General features: G+C 39.7%; 1 protein-coding gene across 6 annotated transcripts; it reads right to left on the bottom strand.

Annotated features, from left to right (window-relative positions):
- Positions 1-680: 680 nt before the first annotated feature.
- LOC110542214 (zinc finger protein 431-like) lies at positions 681-21734 on the bottom strand. Of its 6 annotated transcripts, none has more exons than XM_060388311.1 (5): positions 21604-21728; positions 7876-7979; positions 4263-4347; positions 4004-4064; positions 681-2903 (listed from the first exon to the last, which is right to left on the bottom strand). In XM_060388311.1, the coding sequence occupies exons 3-5, from the start codon at positions 4294-4296 to the stop codon at positions 1199-1201; spliced, it is 1800 nt and encodes a 599-aa protein (XP_060244294.1). In that variant the 5' UTR covers positions 4297-4347; positions 7876-7979; positions 21604-21728; the 3' UTR covers positions 681-1198. The 6 variants fall into 6 exon arrangements, with proteins under 6 accessions (XP_060244294.1, XP_060244291.1, XP_060244289.1 ...); XM_060388308.1 differs by having other exon boundaries at positions 4263-4389; XM_060388306.1 differs by lacking the exon at positions 7876-7979 and having other exon boundaries at positions 4263-4389; positions 21604-21734.
- Positions 21735-22071: the final 337 nt, after the last annotated feature.

Below are 22071 nucleotides of genomic sequence, written 5' to 3' on the forward strand. Positions count from 1 at the left end.
AGGCAAGTTTAACTTTCCCAGGCTGATCAGTTCAGGAGAGTGAAAAGCCCTAATGAGCATAAACTTGCAAAGCAAAGAAAGAAAGCAATCAGTTCTCAGGACGGAAAGGTCAGGCAAAGAGTGCTACTCCCCTGTTTTTAGGAGGTGTTCACCTGTCCCAGTGCAGTCCAGAGCCCTGTCTTAGGTACCAGCTGTGGTTCTTTTTCCTGTAGGGCTGTTGGCCACCAGCCCAGGATGACAGGAGAATCAGAATAAGTACAAGGCTCAGAAGGCCAAGAGCATGAAGGAAATGTGGGAGTTATCTCCCACATCAGGGAGATAACTCAACTTTATTCAGGGAGAACAAAGCCCACATACCCCTGGGGGAGTGGGTAGAGGGCTCCCAGGTCTGGTGTACATAATTGGTTGAAATTAGGCATCTCAGGGATGCATTTGGCAGCACATTCCTACCATATGAATGGGAACATAGTACCTGTAGACACAGGGAGGGGAAAGCTAGCAGGGAACTATGTCAAAGGCCACATATCAGACATGGTTAGAGGCATCAATGCCCAAAGACACTCTCCAGATGAGGTTAGGCAGAGCATAGGAGTCCCTGATTGGGAGAAGGAGCCTTCCATATAGCCCTGAGCTCAAAATGGCTATCTAGACTGGGAGGACTGCAAACTCAAACAGCAAGGTCGTTCCAACAGCAGTCAACAAAGCAAACTTTATTGTGTGTGATGGTTAATATTGACAACATGACAAGATCTAAAACCACCCAGGAGACAATCCTCCTTTGAAGATTTATCTAGATTGTGTTAGTCTCACATGTGTACTTCTGAGAAAGTAGCTTGGATATCAAGTCCATTGAAATAAGACTCTACCTTTCCAGAAGTGATAGCACCATTCCATTCCATGGACTTAGCATTGGATTATTTAATAAGGACCAATATTTATCATTCTCTGGTTGCTGACTGTGGATACAATGTTACCAACCATCACAACCTGCCACTGTGACATTTTTACATATGGCTTTACTATATTGGTTACGTTCATTGGTTTGCTGCTATCTAGTATATGCTCTTTTATGTATTTGAAGGAGACTGACTTGTAAAGGCTTTACCACATCAATTACATTCATAATGTTTCTCTCTAATATGTATTCTTTTATGATTTATGAGATGATTGTAACTTCCAAAGCTTTACCATATTGTTTCTATCCAGGATGTATTCTTTTATGATACTGGAGACTTTTCGGACATGAAAAGGCTTTACCACACTGATTACATGCATAAGGTTTTTCTCTAGTATGTGTCCTTTTATGTGTTTGAAGATGACTGTTTTGTGCAAAGGTTTTACCACATTGGTTACACTCATAAGGTTTTTCTCCAGTATGTGTTCTTTTATGTATTTGAAGATGACTATGATGTGCAAAGGCTTTACCACATTGGTTACACTCATAGGGTTTCTCTCCAGTATGTGTTCTGTTATGTATTTGAAGAAGATTTTGACTTGTAAAGGCTTTACCACATTGATTACATTTATAGGGCTTCTCTCCAGTATGTGTTCTTTTATGATATTTGAGACCATTGTGACTTGCAAAGGTTTTACCACACTGGTTACATCCATAAGGCTTCTCTCCAGTATGTGTTCTTTTATGTATTTGAAGATGACTGTAATGTGCAAAGGCTGTACCACATTGATTACATTCATAGGGTTTCTCTCCAGTATGTGTTATTTTATGTACTTGAAAAAGATTGTGATATGCAAAGGCTTTGCCGCATTGATTACATTCATAGGGTTTCTCTCCAGTATGTGTTCTTTTATGTATTCGGAGATAACTGTGACTTGCAAAGGCTTTACCACATTGAGTACATTCATAGGGTTTCTCTCCTGTATGAATTCTTTCATGCCTTTGAAGATAACTGTGACTCGCAAAGGCTTTACCACATTGATTACATTCATAGGGTTTCTCTCCAGTATGTGTTCTTTTATGTATTTGAAGAAGATTGTAACCTGCAAAGGCTTTACCACATTGATTACATTCATAGGGTTTCTCTCCAGTATGTGTTCTTTTATGATATTTGAGACCACTGTGACATGCAAAGGCTTTACCACACTGATTACATTCATAGGGTTTCTCTCCAGTATGTGTTTTTTTATGTATTTGAAGATGACTGTGACTTGTAAAGGCTTTAGTACATTGATTACATTCATAGGGTTTCTCTCCAGTATGTATTCTTTTATGTATCTGAAGAAGACTGTGATGTGCAAAGGCTTTACCACACTGATTACATTTATAGGGTTTCTCTCCAGTATGTGTTATTTTATGATATTGGAGATTACTGTGACTTGCAAAGGCTTTACCACATTGGTTACATTCATAAGGTTTCTCTCCAGTATGTGTTCTTTTATGTATTTGAAGATAACTATGATGTGCAAAGGCTTTGCCGCATTCGTTACATTCATAGGGTTTTTCTCCAGTATGTGTTCTTTTATGTATTTGAAGAAGACTGTGATGTGCAAAGGCTTTACCACATTGAGTACATTCATAGGGTTTCTCTCCAGTATGTGTTATTTTATGATATTTGAGACCACTGTGACATGCAAAGGTTTTACCACATTGATTACATTCATAAGGTTTCTCTCCAGTATGTGTTCTTTTATGATATTGGAGACCACTGTGACATGCAAAGGTTTTACCACATTGGTTACATTCATAGGGTTTCTCTCCTGTATGAATTCTTCCATGCCTTTTAAGATTTCTGTCACTTGCAAAGGCTTTACCACATTGAATACATTCATAGGTTTTCTTTCCAGTATGTATTGTTTTATGATATTGGAGACTACTGTGATGTGCAAAGACTTCACCATATTGAATACCTTCATAGGGTTTCTCTCCAGTATGTGTTCTTTCATGCCTGTGAAGATAATTGGTACACATGAAAGCTTTATCACATTCATTATACTGATGCATCTTTTTACCTGTATGAATTAATTTTACAATTTGGTCTAATGGTAAAGAAGAATCAGATCTTAAGGTTTTATCAGCTTGTTTACATTCATGGTGTTCCCCTTCATTATAGATTGTTTTGTCTTTGGCGATATCTGTGATGGCAAGATCATTTATTACGTGGCTCACATAGCATCCATCCTTTTTCTATATCAGGATTTTCACATATTTGAAGAACTCAGAGCTTTACCACACTGATTACACTCATAAATTTTTCTATAATGTGAGTCATACAACATTTGCAAAGTGAACCAGAATTATTTCCACATTCCTAGTACTCAGGGTTTTCTACAGTGTGAAGTTGTGGTTGTTCCTAAAAATGTTGGAGCACCAATTAATTGCAAACTTGTATCACATTCAGAAAGTCTACTCAAAGTGGGGACTACTACACATCTTCTAATGTTCTGGGGTTAGAGAGAGATATTTGCTTCTTTTAACATCCCTACACTCACGTGGCTTATATCCATTGTGACACATGATAATCCTATTAAAAGAAGAATAACAAATGGATTTTACATTGCATTCACACAGTTTGACATTTTTGTTCCTCATAGACACATGGTATAGGATTAAGATTCCTCCACAACAACATACTTGACTCTCACTAAATTTAGCAATGTTGCTACAAGTATAAGAGTAATGCCAGCTTTATTATGGACTATTTGCATATTAGAAAGCTTTGGACATATACTTATCTCCTATTCAATATGTATACCTTTTGCAATATCTAAGTGGTATGAGATTTGCATTTCTATAGCATAGCTCTAATGGGGCTGATTCAAATGGTGGTATCTTTTAAGGCATTGTTTCCTTGTCTTTTTTCTTAGAGGAATGTCTTGCAAACACAAATCAGATACCTGACATTACAGTATATGGTTGTATGGAAATGAAATCACTACACTTTTAAAGCAGTGGTTTTTTTTACACTGTTGCTTTTCTTTAAAACTTCCAGGGCACATTAAAATTTCTTTAGAGGTATATTCGTATCACCTTGCACATGAAAATTACCTTCCATGTCTTCTAGAACTTTGACAATGTTCTTCAATATTATGGTCTTCCCAATTGTACCCTAAAATATAGTACCAGAAAATGACATATTATTGGAAATTAGGCAAAATTTAAGTTACTATATTCAGCAAACTTTAGAACCATGCCTGATTTATTCATCTCATTCTTCATTCTCAATTGAAATTATAGAAGAGCTTCAATAACAAAGAAACATTTGTCCTCTTATTTTAAAAAGTGAAAAAAATAAATTCAGTCTTACCTATAGCAGTGAGGTTCCTGTAGGTCTCCAGCATTACCTCTTTGTACAGACTCTTCTGGGAAGGATCCAGCAAAACCCATTCTTCCTGAGTGAAGTTCACATGCACATCATCATAGGTCACTATTACCTAAAATATACCATACATGTATACAACAAAAAAGCACGATACTGATATCACTGTAAATGTATACTTCATTAACATATAGTCATATAATTCCAGTTCTTCCTGCACTCATTTCCTGACATAGAAGTTCTAATGTAATCATCAAGTCATTTTAGAGGAAAACTGAATAATAAGGTTCACCTCTGTCATTTGTGTACCCTTTGAATAAGATATGGCCTTGCAAGAGAAATGCCAAATAACAGAGAGAGGAAAAAAAAAGAGAGAAGAGCAACAGATCAACAATACTGAGCATATATCAGAGGTTATATGAAAAATTACTAACTATAAAAATGATGGGAAAACTGAGTAGATTTGCTCATGCTTTTAATCTAAGCACTCAGGAGGCAGAGGTAGATGTATCTCATTGAGTTGTATGCCAGTCTGGTCTATGCAACAAATTCCAGGATAGTAAGAGGTATATATTAAGACCCTGACTCCCTGCAAAACTCAATCAAAACAAAAAAGATAGAAAGGACCACTCCATTTCTGTATTCATCTTGCAGAAACCTGAAATGTCCCAGTTTAAACTGTAACATTAATAAGACTTTACTAAACGGGAATATATGTTTAAACACTTACAAATGGACAGATGAAAATATCAGCAATATAAATGTTGATCATAAATAAATAGCATTAGGAGGCATGTCTAACCAATTAAGAGCTCTTGCTGTTCCTGTGAATAATTGGGGTCAATTGCCAGCATTTACATGGGGGCTCACAACTATCCATTAGTCCAAGTTCAGGAGTTCTGAGGCCATCTTCTGATTGTAGTGAAGTACACATGATATACATAATCATGCATACAGTCAAAATATTCATTCAAAAAATAATAAAATAAAACACAATGGTTAGGAAGAATGTCACACACCTGCAGTCCAATAACTCAGAAGGCTCAAGTAGTATTAATGTCATGAATACATGCCATCCTGAGAAATAGAATATACACTCTGCCAAATTTCAAAATTCAAGATGTGGATGAAGATCTACACAACAGCATATGCTTGCATATACAAAAACCTACATTCTAGGCCTATCAACCAATAGTATAAAAACAAAAAAGGTCTGTCTGTTCCACATACCTACTTTCAGGACAACCAGGGCTACATAGAGAAACTTTGTCTTCAAAAACAAAAACAAAAGTAAAAATATAAAAACACCAGGCTAGTAAAATAGCACTGAATAACAATTGCTTCTACTGTATCATATGTGATTTAGGGATAGAGTTTATAATGGCAAATGCATGACAGCATGAGAAGGAAGCTGACCAGTTTCAACCACAAGACAGTAGAAACAAACAAGAAGAAATGGGTTAATGTATGTAAACACTCAAATCCCATCCCCAGTAAGGAATCTAGAAGAGTTCTTCCTTCAAAAGCTTTTATGAGCTCTCCAAAGAAAGCCACACTTACCTGTCGATAAGTGTTCAAAGACATCACCCTATCTGGGAGCTTTTTTGATTCAATCAAGTACATTCTGACGCTGGTCACTACAGGCTCATGGTCATCCCATGATGAAAATGCATTTAGTCTAACTTTAATGATCCTAATAGTCTCTGACAGGCAAGAAATCCAGCATGACAAACACCAAATCAGTAGCTGTCTCAGACACATGGGACTTCAGTTTCAAAGGGCTTAGGTGGCCCTAACCCTGTAACTTCTCATACATTTCTCAGTTTTGTTACTTCCACTCTCTATAAGATTTCTCAATGGCTTAATTATATCAACATCCTGTGATCTCAAAATGCAACTCAAGCTTCATCCTCACAGCTTCAATGCAGTGAACTCTTACAGTATCCTCACTGGGGCTCTCACTCTGCCAAACATAAATGGCTGGAATTGTTCTGAATTAAAACCACAGAGGAAGAAGCCATGACCTTGAATTTTGCATCTTTCTTATTTCCAGAACCTGCACAATATGGGTAATCCTATCAAGTTTGGCTTCTAAGTTTGGATGGACCTTGCCATGCTTGGACCACAGTTGCAGCAGGTGTTGTTGTGTTTTATTTATTTTTGAGGCAGGGTTTCTCTCTGTAGTCTTGGCTGTCCTGGTCTCACTTTGTAGGCCAGGATGGCATTGAACTCACAGAGACCAGTCTGCCTCTGCCTCCCTGAGTGCTTGGATTAAAGGCAAGTGCCACCACACCCAGCTGCAGCAGATTTTATATGAAGTTTCTTCCTGGGACTAGGAATCACTTTACATAATCCTTTCATTAATTTGGGACTTACAGGAGGGAGTGATACCCATAAGGCACCTTCTTGGGCTTCCAATCTAGAGCAAGGGCCTGCTCTTCTTTTTTTCTTGAAAATTCCTGCCTCTTATTCACCATTTGACTGACATCATAAACTACCTAGTGCTATTTCCTCTACAAACTACAGACTCTGCATTTATTTCTGCCCCACTTGTTGCTTTTTTCATTGTAGTCCTGAATGAATCACCAGTGATTACCAGCCAACATACTCAATATTTTATTTAAGAAATCAGCCCATTATTTTTAACTTCTGTTCTACTCAATTTCTCAGGGTATAAGCAGAACAAAAAAATTTTTTTGAGCCAAAATATCACATAAATGACCTCTAGTTAAATTTGTCAGAGTCTATTTTCCACTGAAATACTATGACCTCAACTTCCTCTGTCTGCATTATTCTCAATACTCAGATCTTCCAGATCCTGCAAGAACAGCTGATTAAGCTCCATACACAGCTTTCTGTGCTTTTTTGCCATCTCAATTTCTGATATTTTCCACATTCCTCCAAAAGAGAACATTCCCAGGTTATGTGCAGAAACAAAATCACTTTTTGCATACCATTTTTTGTTCTAACTTGCTGGTCTGCTGCTGTGATTGAATCCTCTAACCAAAAGCATCTCAGGTAATGGATAAGTTTTTTTGGATGGTTCTGTCAGATCACAGTCCATTTTGGTAGGTTAGGATAGAAACTCAAGATAGAAAATGAAGGCAAAACCATGGACAAACATTGTTTTGGGCTTGCTTTCTTGCTCGGTCACTGTCTCATGCTCAGGTAGTTTTCTTAGCCATTCCAGGCCTATTTGTTTAGGAATATTGCCACCCACAGTGAAAGAGCCTTCCCACATCAACCATCAATCAACACAATCTCTCACAGATGCAGCAACCAATCATTCTGTTGGGAGCATGCCCTCAATTGAGGCTCCCTTAGATGACTGTAGGCTCTGAAATGTTAAGAGCTGAAGCTATGTAGGACACAGAGTTAATAATATATGAGAACATTTTAAAAACCCAAAACCAAGGTATTAATTGTATCAATCACTTAAGTAGCAAAAACCTAAACATTCATGGTTGCAACAACTCAAAAACACAGATTTGCCAAGAAATGAGGAGACACAGCCTTTAGAATCAAGATGAGAAAACTAAAAACTCCATAGAAACTTTCTCCACAGAAAATCCCCAAATTAGCCAGGTGCAGTGGCACATACCTGTAATCCCAGCACTCTGGGAAACAGAAGCAGGCAGATCTCTGTGAGTTTGAGGCCAGCCTGGTCTTCAGAGCAAGTCCAGGACAGCCAAGGCTACACAAACTCTGTTTCAAAAAACCAAAACATATAAACAAACAAAACAAAGAAACAACAATTAACAAAAACTGAAGGAACTTGTGACATAATATGGTAAATTTTCAGAAGACAAAAATAGGTGAAGGTCTATCATTTGCCAGAGAAACAACAATATAATTAAATTATAATTAATAAAATCACACAATAAACATGGCATCACAAATAAAATAAGACACAAAGCCAGACCTATAAATATAACAAAGTCCTTTAAACAAGAACTACAGGATTACAGTCAAATTCGTAATTAAAAAAATAACTTGCCAGCAATTACACTATGAACTCAGGTTCTCTCCTTTGCCACTAATGTTAAATAGATTAAGGATGGAGAGCTACCCAATTGGAGAGATTATCTTAAAGCATACAAATGTTTCAACATTGGAGAAAATAATTCTGACTACTAAAAGTATCTCATCCTTTATAATAAAGAAAAGGATGTCTATTAGTATCACTTAGAAAGCATTTTGTTTCCTATGATTGGTGATTCAGTATAAGTCAACACAAGTGTGATGAAATGCAAACTCTTAAAAACCAAATGCAAAAAAGTAGATTTTAAAAGAAACAGTGTATTTGTTTTATACACCTAAACAGCTTGTTTTGAACTAACTACTTTTGAAAACATATCTACCCTTGTTTTTATGCATATGTTTGTGTCTGTGAGAAAGAATGTCCTCCATGTGTACAGGTGACATGCCAAAAAAGGGTGTCAGATATGGAGTACCAGATGGTTATGAGCCTCTCAACTTGAGTTAGGTGTCGGTAACTAATGTTAACCCCAAAACGAGTATTTGCGGAGTGACCTGCCCAGACCACATGGTACTTTTTAGTTCAAAACAAGCTGTTTTACAGATAAAAAACAATAAAAACCTAAATAAATATAGAAGTAAATAAATGATTCCTGGGAACTTAATGCCTCAGTATTGAGAGATTGGGTATAGGACCAGGGAGGATGCCTCCAGATCTTCCCCACTCTCTGTTACCTGAGACCTAATACTCAGGGTTGCCCCTAGTGTTACAGTTTCCTCCCCTCCTGTTGACACTTCCTGTAGATACCACAGACCACTCCCATCTGCCCTTCTCTATAATTGGAATAGAGGAAGTAGAATATCAGCTCAAAGGTCAAGAAATTATTTTTAAAAAATCATAAATGAAAATTTTTCCTAAAGAAGAAGATGCCTATCAAGGTACAAGAAGTTTTCTGGTTCCTTAGAAAATTGGGAATCAATTTACCTCAAGTCCCACATATACCACTCTTGGGCATATACCCAAAAGATGCTCCATTCTACCACAAGGACATTTGTTCAACTATGTTCATAGCAGGTTTACTCATTATAGTCAGAAAATGTAAGCAACCTAGATGTCCCTCAACAGAGGGATAAAGAAAAAGTCATAGCCAGGTGCAGTAGCCAACGCCTACAATCCCAGCACACAGGGAGGCAGAAGCAACCAGATCTCTGTGAGTTTGAGGCCAGCCTGATCTACAAAGCCAGTCCAGGACAGAAAAGGCTACACAGATAAACCCTTTCTCGAAACCCTGTCTCGAAAGAGAGAGAGAATTTAATAATAATAAAAAAGAAAATGTGGTACATTTACACAAATGAGTATTACTCAGCTGGTAAGGTAAATGACATCATAAAATTTACAGGAAAATAGATGCAACTTGAGAAAAATTACCTAAGTTGTAGTAGAGTCCATATTTTTTTCTCTCAACCCCAAGCTCCCAGATAATGACTCAGACTCAAAATATATTTACAAATACATAGGCCATACAGCTAGGTTTGTTCCCTGATTAACTCATAATTTAATAACCTATTTATTTTAATCTAAGTTCTGTCACATGCCTTGTTTACCTTTGCTCAGGTACCATGCATCTGTCCTCTTTCATGTCTTCCCAGGTTAATCTCCCATGTCTGGCACTATCCCAGAATCCTTTCTGCCTACCTGATCACTTCCCTCCTATTTCCTCAGCTATAGGACATTATTTTTTTATCAGCAGGTGATGTTTCCATACAGGCACAAAAGATTCCTTCTATACTGACGTAACCAAGACCCAGAAACTAAAATATGCTATGCATTCACTTATAAATGCATACTAGTTATTAGATAAATGACAATCAAGCTACAATCCACAGACCCAAAGGGAATAGGTAAAGAGGAGGGCTATAAGAGAGAAGCATGGATCTCCCTGGAAAGGGGAAATAGAATAAATCCTGTGGGTGAACTGGGGGTGAATGGGAATAAGAAGGGGAGGGATCAGTTGGGAAGCTGGAGGAACAACTAGGTTTACGGGGCATTTGGGGGTTAATGTAGAAACCTAGTGTACTGGTAACTTCCTGGAATCTATGAAGATGACCTTAGTGAGGACTCATAGCAATGGTGAATATGGAATTGGAACTGGACATTCTTTAGAGCCAGGCAGGGCTTCAGTGGTGGAACTGGGTTAAATTCAGTTGAGTTGTTGGCAGAGGAGGTCCCATGGAAATTTCTAAACAATCTAGGCTGATGCTAGAACAGAAATTTGCTCTCTGAAAACTGACTGCTGGACCAAATTGCTAAGGACAACTTTCATACAGATCACTGAATGTAGAGGTCAAGCAGGAGCAGATTTCAAGACTTCACTCCTATGTTCTAGTCTCTGAGATAAAGTAGTCTACTGGCTACAGAAAGAAAAATCTGGACACCAACCCAGCTTAAAAACAAACAAACAACAACAACAAAAAAAAACTCTATCTAAAATCTGTCCTGCCTACAAGATGTGCAGGGGCATGGTGGCACTAAACTTTTAAACCAATGTTTGGTTTAACTTGAAGTCCACACCAAGAGAGGGAACCCATGCCTTACACTACCTAGACGGCCAGAATGGCAAGCATGGGGCATGCATGGGTCTGCACCAGGTCCTCTGCTGATATATTATGGCTGTTAGCTTGGTGTTTTTGTGGGACTCCTTACAGTGGGAAGACATATAGCTCTGACTCACCTGCTCTTGAGACTTTTTTCTTCCTATATGGTTGCCTTATCTAGATTCAATCAATATGAGGTCAAATTGCCTTATCTTTTTGTATCTTGTTTGATCTTGTTTGGCTATCTTCTCTTGGAGACCTTCTCCAAGAGAAGGAAATAAAGAAAGGGGAGTGGCTCTGTAGAGTAGGGAAAGTAGGCTGGATTTAGGAGGAGTGGAGGGAGGGTAAAAGTACTCAAAATATATTGTATGAGAAGATTTTATTCTAATTAAAAATATTCAATTTTTTCATAAATGAAAATGCAAAGAAAAAAGCAATAATGAACAAAGAAAAATGAAATAGTGAAGACAAGGAGAGCATGATTTTCACAGAGACAGTTTTTGTTATTTTTATGTAGACATGAGCATCACTTAGGAGTTCATGAAAAGCTCATTTTGGGGCACTGTCTAGATCTGTGAAATCAGAAGTTTTGCTCTCAGTAATGTAAAATATATATCATACAGGAAACAAACACAGGTCATTTTCTTGTGTTAGTTTTCACTGGTTTGAATTGTAAATTACAGAGCTTCTTGCTCATTTAATTCCAAAAGAATAATTTTGCTCTCTTTAAAGAAAACTGTTTAAAACAAATAACTACTCAAATAATAGAAATACATATATAATGTATTGCTACAATATTCATATATTAAACATACACAAACTGATATATAAAAATGTTAAATGCTTAAACACATTCTCCAAAGAAAAAATAAAAGTGTCAGCATCTGCGGTAGGTTATTTGATCAGAAGAAAACAAAGAGATGCGTCATTTTTCTAAGACTGTGATATTTTTGTTACTATCACTTATTGTCAGTGTTTAAATTCAAACAAGTCAGTCTGTTTAATCCCATTTTTCCTTTTTCATGCACTATGATGGCAGAATGTGCTCATACCATCCAAATAAAGCAACTTTCTGTATTTTTACAGTATATAATAATAGCACACCTCTGTAACAACTCTTGCTACAAAAAGATTGATATTTTTCTTCTCTACATATATCAACTAAAAAATGTTAAAAAAAAAACTTTTGATGGGCAGAGTGAATGGAATTTTATGTAAGAACTGGGAAATAGTAAGAGCTGGAGAGGACAGGGCCTCCACAAAGAGAACAACAGAACAAGAAAATTTGAACACAGGGAACTTCCCAGAGACTCATACTCCAACCAAGGACTATTCATAGAGATAACCTAGAACCCCTACACAGATGTAGCCCAGGGCAGTTCAGAGTCCAATTGGGTTACATAGTAATGTGAAGAGGGACTGCCTCTGACATAATCTGACTGGCCTGCTCTTTGATCACCTCCCCCTGGGGGGGAGCAGCCTTACCAGGCCATAGTAGAGGACAATGCAGCCACTTTTGATGTGAACTGATGGACTAAGATCAGAAAGGAGAGGAGAACCTCCCCTATCAGTGGACTTGGGGAGTGGCATGCATGCAGAAAGGAGAGGGAGGGTGGGATCGGGAGGGGAGGAGGGAGGGGCTTATGGGGGGATGAAGAATGAATAAAGTGTAATTTATGAAAATTTAAAAAAAAAAGAAAAAAAAAGATAATTTAAGAACCTTAAATGACTTTCAAAAGTGGAGGAAAATGGAGTTAGTCAATTTACATGGAGCACGTCTCGCCCCTGGGGGCAATGGTCTCCTGAACCTACTCAGACCTCGGACACCACCACTGCTAGTTCTAGAACTGATGCAGGATGTTCCAACAAGGGGGTTGAGGCTTCTCATAATATTTCCTATAAGTCCACACCTGTTTGTTTATAACCCCCATTTTTATTCATTATTAGCCAGATAGAGCCAAGTAATTGTGGTAATGATACTTGCTTTTTTGCCCAATGCCAGAATGCTAGTGAATTTAGCTATGCCCTGGTTACTCGCATGCCTCGCTGGGTGCCTGTGCCTGTTGATGCCCCTCACGCTATGACTCTCTTCAGACAGAAAAAGGATCTTGGAATTACAGCCGCCATTGTTACTGCCATCTCATTGGCGGCTGTTGGAGCTACCACCACGGCATTAGCCATAAGTCATACTATGCAGACTGCTCAGACCCTAAATAAACTTTTAGCCAATGTAGCTCATGCTTTAGATGTACAAAAAGAAATTAATGCTCAACTAAAAGGAGACTTGGTGTTCAATCAGAGGATTGACCTCGTGCAGGAGCAAATTGATACCCTATGGCAAATTGCTCAACTTGGCTGTCAATGGAAGTATGCTGGACTTTGTGTCACTAGCATACAATATGAGAATTTTTCCTGTGCTGCAAATCTGTCTAAACAATTGTCGAGCTATATTTTAGGTAATTGGACTGGAGAATTCGATACTACGATGGAGCAGCTGAGAGTGGCCATTGTCACAGTAAATTCTACCAGAGTGGACGCAGGACTAGCCACAGGATTATCATCATGGATTGCTGTAGCCATGAATCATCTGAAGGAATGGGCGGGCATGAGAGCATTAGCAGGCCTTCTGGTGTTGGTCTCCTTGGTTTGCCTGTGGTATATATGCAAGATTAGAGTCTCACAACAGCGTAATGCAGCCATGACCATTCAGGCCTTTACAGCCATTGAAGCAGGACAGTCTCCCCAAGCATGGTTGGCTACCATAAAAAGCTAAAATGTTATGCTCAGGATGCGAGGCTAAGCACTGCACTCAGGGTCAGCCACTTTGGACCCAGAGAAGAGCATGTCTGATTGCATGTGGGTTGATGCCCCAGGTCCCGCCTCTGAGAAAAAGGTATCGGATGGGCCTGATGCTCTTTGGGTGGATGACACCTAAATGAACATTGGTACAAAGTCCCAATTTATTTCTAATATCAGAGATCAGACCTCTACTCTTGCCTGATGCGTCTAAAACTAAAAGGGGGAACTGTAGAGAGCTGCGTAATGCCGCGCCTTAAAGATGGAGCTGGTTTCCGCCTTCCACCTTCCGGATGGTGAGTGCTCTCTGTCACGAACAACTCCATATTTGGCTAAGGCTGAGGATCTGGCTTGCTTCCGTGTATGTGGACCTATCTGCATTGCCCACGAGGCACACTGGGGTTGGCTACCCAGAGGCTATTTAAGCTGTGGGCTGGCTTTCCCCAGCGTCAGAAGATTGTTCAAGGTTCCTGAATAAACTGCATTGAGAAGAACAAAAAAAAAAAAGATCAGAAAGAAGGAGAGGAGGACCTCCCCTATCAGTGGACTTGGGGAGAGGCATGCATGCAGAAAGGGGGGGAGGAGGGGACCGGGAGGGGAGGAGGGAGGGGCTTATGGGGCGATACAAAAGGAATAAAGTGTAATTAATAAAAGTTAAATAAAAAATTAAAAAAAACTTTTGAAGGTGATTGCTTCAGCTAGATTTTGTGTTCTTTCTGCTCTTCCTTTTCTATTGCTACCTGTAGTGTAGACAAGATGTCTGAAGCTCTCACGTCATCTGACAAATAAGAGTGCATTAAAGATTAAACTCAGAAGGGAGAAAGAAGTGGGTTGCTTGAAACTACCTAAGCTGTAATTACATGCTGTTTTATAATGGATACAGCACTGACTGTGAGAGGCTTTTATAAGTGTATAATCCTTTAACCATTGATATTGTCTTTATTTATTTAACACAATGTCTTCCTGAGGCATACAGTTTGTCCTCAATAAATGGGCATTTAGGTTATTTTATAATTTAGGCCACCATGAATATAACTGCAATGAGCATGAGAATTCTGATAATTCTCATAATTAATTCCAAATGCATAGAAAATATACTGAGAAGATTGCTAGAACATGTCTGTCATTTTATGAGAACTCTGAATACTGTAGATACACATAAACACAAATAGAATACAAATGTGTAGAGGACATGGTTTTCTGTGCTGCTAGTGGTAATGAGGTTGCTTGGGTGTAGGTTATATGCCCAAATGCATCAGAATACATACACAAAATATGTATTTACAATAAGGGAACATGGTTTTAATTAATTTTGGTTGATATCTGTAGAAAATCCCAACTTACTGCTATCAGTTTATTTTGTATGCTAATACATAATCCCATGTCACATTCACACAATCCTATGTCACATTTACATAATCCCATGTCATATTCTGATTCATTCTTCAACTCTGGGCCATGTTTTATTTTCACTTTTAGTCTTCTCAACTAAATCATACTTGGTGAAATAGCTTTAATGTGACCATAACAATGTATTCTGTGTCACTAAACTCTATACTAAAGTCCTCTTTCTATGGCTTTGTACATTATTTCATAATCAGTTTCAATTTCACACATTTACTGTAGTTTGCTAAATGAATGATAACATAGAATAATATCTTTTACCCTTTTGAACAACAGTAAACACCACCACTAAAATCATGTATTTAAAAAAAAAAGAATGTTGGTTATGTTCAATTTGTAGCATAATTCAATACAATCCAAAGAAAATGTCTAACAATTTTTAACAGGAAAGCTGATAAAGCTATATGTCATGTGAAAAAAACTCATAATAGGATTATGAAGAATAGTACACACATTGGCACAGCATGACTTCTGTACTTAACACGAAGCTATAACAATCAAAAATGTGTATAATGTTTGTGAAAGAATGAGGGGATGGAGAGAAAAAGCAAAAAACATAAGCCTAAAAATATATTCAAGTTTTCATCAAATGACCTAAGAAAATTCCACCAGAAAAAAAAAATGTGAACTAGACCAATGTTCCCTTTGATTGTATGTATATAGAAATTATATAAAGACAGATTTCACAACTCCTACAGAAATAACTCAGAGTGACCCCTAAACTGTTATATTTCTGACCCTCCAGCTACTACTGATCTCTCTTCCAAACAGAGAGTCCCCATGCTCTGGAGGTGTCTCTGGAAATGGAGCTGGGATACAAAGTGAATAAACTATAATTAATATAAAAATAAATTTTATAAAATAAAAATAATAAAAAAATTGTCACATAAAACTGAATGTGGAATGGAAGGTTCAAACTTTCTAAAAATTAGAACTTCAGTTTTCTAATCTGTCTTCCTACTGCACACCAAACCAATGTCTGTGTGTGTACACTGGACAGTGACATTATAAGCACCATAGCTTTCCACTGCTGGGGCAGCAGAGTCGCCCCCAATTCCAAACCCAAGGAATTCATACTCACAGAGGTTAAGAGGTCAAGGGCCTCTGCCCAAGTCACTATATGGACCAACAGAACCACAATCTCACCCATAAGTCATCTCAGTCCAGCAGATCAGACTCTGCTAGCTCAGTAGACCTGCTCCTCCTGGCCTGGGGACAGTTGCCCCAAACTCATCATGTCATAGCTTGTGGTCTCCCTCGTACCTCCCTACAGCTGCATCAAAGGAGAATCCTGGAAAGGACTTGCAAGCTACCTCCCACTGGTGCTTCGTGATTGCTAGGCCTGCCTAGAATCTCTGATTAGCTTGGACAACCCAGAGGGATCAGAGAACAAATGACTCAGGCAGATGAGGTTTTCCTAGCCCTAGGGTGGAAACTTGTATTTTAGTTCCCTCTTCCAAGGCACAGGGTCCTTTGTGTGCACATTCAATGTCCAATGCAGCCATCTCTACCTCATAGCTGGGAAGCCCTGAAGCCAAACTTCAGTCAAACAAACAGTAACAACAATTAAAGCAAAAAGTGGCCATGAATTTGAAAGCAAGGTGCTGTAAATGGAAAATGTGAAAGCAAGGTAGGAGGTAAATGGGAAAAAAAAAAAAGAAGAAAAGAAAGAAATAAAAAGGAAAGGGCATGGCTGCTCCTAAATATGGTGGAGTAGAAAGCTTACTATAGATAAAAGGGAGAGTACAGCCAGACACAGGAACATCTAGGAGAGTACAGAGTGGACATGACCCAGAGCCATGTAAGGAGAGAGAAGACAAGAGAGGAGAGAGCCAGACCAAGAGGCCCAGAGGGTAAATGATAGATGATAAAGGCCAGGTAACCAAAATGGTTGGATTACATAAGAAAAGGTAGCTTGAAAAAGCCCAACACCTTTTCTCTCATATTGTGCATTTTTAGACAGAAAAAATAAAATTCCTGTTATGCTTTGCCACAACAGTTTGTCAAGATCTTCTGTGTTGGTTGAACTGTGTAACTAAAGAAATTTGGTTTCAGTTGAGGAATGGATACAAAAATTGTGGTACATTTACATAATGGAATACTACTCAGCAATTAAAAACAAGGAAATCATGAAATTTGTAGGAAAATGGTGGGAACTAGAAAAGATCCTCCTGAGTGAGGTATCCCAAAAGCAGAAAGACACACACAGTCTATACTCACTTATAAGTGGACATTAGACATATAATATAGGATAGTCGTACTAAAATCTATACACCTAAGGAAGCTAATCAAGAAGGAGGACCCTGGGTAAGATGCTCAATCTTCATTCAGAAAGGCAACCGAGACAGACATTGGAAAAGGGAGAAAACAGGGAACAGGACAGGAGCCCATCACAGAGGGCCTCTGAAAGATTCTGCCCAGCAGGGTATAAAAATATATGTGGAGACTCATAGCCAAACTTTGCACAGAGTGCAGGAATCTTATGAAAGAAGGGGGAGATAGAAAGACCTGGAGGAACTCCACAAGGAGAGCAACAGAACCAAATAATCTGGGCACAGGGGTCTTTTCCAAGACTGATACTCCAACCAAGGACCATGCACTGAGATAACCTAGAACCCCTGCACAGAAGTAGCCCATGGCAGATCAGTGTCCAAGAGGGTTCCCCAATAATAGGAACAAGGACTGTCTGTGACATGAACTCATGGGCTGGCTCTTTAACCACCTCCACCTGAGGAGGGGAGCAGCCTTATCACTCCACAGAGGAAGACAAAGAAGCCAGTTCTGATGAGACATGATAGACTAGGATCAAATGGAAGGGGAGAAGGACCTCTCCTATCACTGAACTGGAGGAGGGGCATAGGAGAAGAGGGAGGGAAGGTGGGATTGGAGAGGGGGCTACAGCTGGGATACAAAGTGAATAAACTGTAATTAATAAAACTAAAATTAAAATTAAAAAGAAAAGAAATTTGGTTTCTAGAAATAAGTTCAGTTCCTCAACCAGATTCTTGATTGCCCTGCTCTGTGAATGCCTCCCCTCCCCCTGCCGAAATGGTCAGTTTGAACTTTTACTTATTATCTAGAATTGATTACCAGACTACTCATTGCTAATGCCAACTACTCTCCAAGCAGGAAAGCTCTCACCTTCCTTCCTCCCTGTCCCTTTCTGTTCTGTGACTACATCAGATTCAAAATTAGTCAGTGAATTCTTACATAGGTCCCTCTTTATTTGTAATTCCCTCAAAAAGCCATGGAGGCTGCATGTACTCATTCACTGGTGTCTTTTCTTTCTCGTTGAACAGTCAGGGCCCAGCCTGAAAGGACTTGCAAGACTGTTCCAGGCATTTGGCAGCAGGATTAGGTGTTCAAAGCCAATCTTAACTATATAACATAAGGCAAGGATAAGCTACAAGAGACGTTGCTCTAAACAAAAACAAGTATGAAAGCACTTGAGAAGAGGGAAGGAAAATTCTTAATGACTGGGAAACACTGAAGAATAGAAACAAATAAGAGGTTAGAGCAGTGATACATTGAGAAAATGAAATTTAAAAAGGATACCAACAACTGACTTTTTAAAAAGGTAAATACAATTGAAAAAACATACAGGTATAATGACTTTGAAAAAGAACAGGCCCTTCCCTGGTAAAGGAAATGCCCTTAATGAGCTACTGTTTGACGTTGCCCTTATGTGCAATGTTAGCTGTTGAGATCTGTAACCTAACACACATATACAGCTAGAGCCAATGTCTTGCTTTGTGTCTCACATTTCTGAGATGACTTAACTATGTCAATGAGGATTGCTCACATTTTCATAAGATAGTCCCAAGCTGGGGGCTGGAGAGATGGCTCAGAGGTTAAGAGCACTGACTGCTCTTCCAAAGGTCCTGAGTTCAATTCCCAGCAACCACATGGTGGCTCACAACCATCCATAGTGAGATCTGGTGTCCTCTTCTGTCATGCAGGTGTACATGCAGGTGGAACTCTGTATATATAATAAATAAATCAATCTTGAAAAAAAAAAGATAGTCCCAAGCTAACCTCTCCTGGTCTGTTTTCACTCAGTATGAATTAATACATACTAGCAAATTACAAAAATCACTCACCCTGCCTCAATCAGGTCCTTCTTCATAATGCTGACCCCTGGAGCTAACTACCTTAAACTTTAGTCTGTGATCTAGCTATTGTCTACCCCGTTTCACTCTGCAGTGTACTGGAAACTGCTCCTCCTGTTCTGGTCTGAAGCCAGAAGCCATGCTCCACATGCAAATCCTTTTTCCGTTACTTCAAAAGACAGTTCACTACATGACTCAAATACGTTCTTTTAAAATTCTGTGGTGGTACAGTCCTTTAACTAAAGGATTTAGGAAGTTTAATCAAAAGGAAAATAAGGTCATTGTCCTGGGGAGCAACAGGCTGGGATCAAGGTGACCTGAGTCAATATAGCTTGTCACAGAAATATTTTTCTAAAAGTCTGAAGAAGCAGCTGTCCTAGAATTCATATGCCAAAGAGAAATCATTCCATACACAATTAAAATATTATTAAGAAAAATCTCTTTAATGACAGCATGAATTCAGCTCTGGTGAATGCTCGAAGAAGAACCAGCCAAGAAAGATTTTGCATTCCACATATGCTGTCACCCTTAAGTCTCTTTTAGGTTCAGGCCTCAGGTTATGTTTTGAACAATTTAAATACAGACTGAAGACTGCAAGTCTAGCCACTTAGAGATGGGAGATTTACACAGCAAAGATATTCCCAGAATCATTTTTTAAGTACACCAGTGCCCTGAAACAGCAGGTCATTTTCAGTGACAGAGTGCTAAGTGGAAGGTCCCAGAATATTAAAAAGATAGGAAAAGTAGAAGGGAGAAAGTATAAAAGCTACGGTCTGTAGATCTTACACAAGCTATGACTTACGCTAAGTAGGTTTCTTAAGACTAGCATCTTGTATACTACTTACAAGGGAAAAAATGAAAAGAAATGGGAGACTTCTATGAAGTCAGCAGAAACTATCATACAGTGGGACAAACTCAGGAGAAGTCTAATAAAACAATGCTGTACAAGGGTAACACAGGATATCTCAACTACATTACTGACCAAGCCTACAATGGACTGATAACCACAGCCCCATGTTTTGAGGAGAGTTGGGTTCTGAGGAGCTAAAGCAACACCTCCCCAAAGGCCCTGGCCCCAGACCATTATCAGCTCTCCCAAGCACATTTAGAGAAGGAGCTCTGTTTTATTTTCAATTCACTAGGTCCTCAGGGAAAGTTCCCAGGCTGTTACTGGCTCTGCCAAGCATGTTCCTGGGTTTCAGAAGGAGCGGTGTTCCTACTCCATAAATGAGGGCCTCACAGAAAGACTTGCTTGATCAGGCCAGCCCTCAACACAACAGTATTATTCCTTTTCAAAGAGTTGTCACCCAGTGTAGTCTTGCCCATGTGGCAGAACTATATTTTCCTCAAGAAGAAAACTGGACCTTTATGGCACACCCCAAGCCTTAATGTTAGTTGTGACCCTGTAATGCCCCCTTGAGCAGCTTGTTAGAAACCTGTTTTTGATATGAGGATGGGCCTAATGGCTGACTGTAAATCAGAGTTGTCGCCTTTGTTATGGTTTGGAGCCAAATGTTTGGACGATCCTGGTGAACAAACATATGTATCCGAGCATCCTAATCTCTATTGAGGCTTGGTTAGCATACTTCTTAGCTGTGGGGTGTTTTAGTGGCATTGGTAAATCCTTTACATCAATTCTACTCTTCTACATCACATCTTAATACTGGAGTGCTACCCAAGTCATCTTTTACAACCTCCACAAAATTAACTCCAAATATGCTAGGGGCAGAACTTGCACAAGATACTAGAAAAACTAGGGCTCTCCAAGTTTGGCATCCCAACCAACGCTGTTTCTACATGGCACCCCTGGTCCAAATGATTTGCAGAGATGCAGCCCTCATAGTGAAGTTATGCAGAGGCCACCGCCAGGTCCAGGGAGTGACTAGGCCCACAAGGGATCTCACAGGTGGCCGCATCTGGCTGCTACTAACCACCCATCTCCAGGGAGAACCCACCACATCAGCTACTGCTGCTCAGCTGCCAGCTCCTCTTTGTTGTGGGCAGTGACTTTGCGCTACTCACGTCGCGAATTCGGAGCTTGCCTGAGTTCCCGTCACAGTACCCAGCAGCAGCGCTCAGAGCACATCACTCCAAACCATTAAAGCCTGCTCAGGAACAGGAGCTGAATCTGCAGTATGTCACCCGGAAAAACCCTCCTCGTCTGACTGGCAGGTCCGCCTGGAGGCCTTGATTGGCCAGTGAGTCTTGAGTACCATGATCTCTTCCCTCAGAGTGTGCTAAAGTCTCATAGTGCTGGCCCAGGATTAAAATCAAGAGCCAGACCTTTTTCAGAGCTGCAGAGATTTGCTTTCCAGTAGCACTCGGGCCCGTGGTCCAATAGCCTACCCGACTGCCTTCCCACCTTGACCCGGAAAGGACCCACCACTCCAGCTCCCGCTGCTCAGCTGCCTGCTCCTCCCTGTTGTAGGCAGTGACCCAGCGCTCACCATGTCGCAACTTCGGAGCTTGCCTGAGCTCCCCTCACAGCGCCCAGCAGCAGCGCTCAGAGCACAACACACCGAACCATTCAAGCCTGGTCAGATACAAAGCAAGCCTGCAGCCGGGCACCCGGAAAAACCCTCCTCTTCTGTCTGGCAGGTCCGCGTGGAGGCTCTGATTGGCTAATGAATCTTGAGCGACATGAGCACCTCCCATAGGTTTAGAGGGTGCTGAAAGGACACAGCATAGAGCTTCCTTGCCCAAGCTTCCTCCAGTCCAGGGCCAGACTTTTTTCAGACCTGCAGAGATTTGCATTCCAGGAGCACTTTGCCTGTTCTCCAATAGCCTACCCGGCTGTCTTCCCACCTAGCCCAGGAGAGGGCCCGCTATAGGAGCTCTCGCTGCTCAGCCGCCTCCTCCTCTCCTTTGTATGCGATGAGCCTGGACTCATCGCGGTAGTGATATCTGATATTGCC

This window comes from Meriones unguiculatus, chromosome 7 (genome assembly GCF_030254825.1).
Source record: "Meriones unguiculatus strain TT.TT164.6M chromosome 7, Bangor_MerUng_6.1, whole genome shotgun sequence".
NCBI lineage: Eukaryota > Metazoa > Chordata > Mammalia > Rodentia > Muridae > Meriones > Meriones unguiculatus.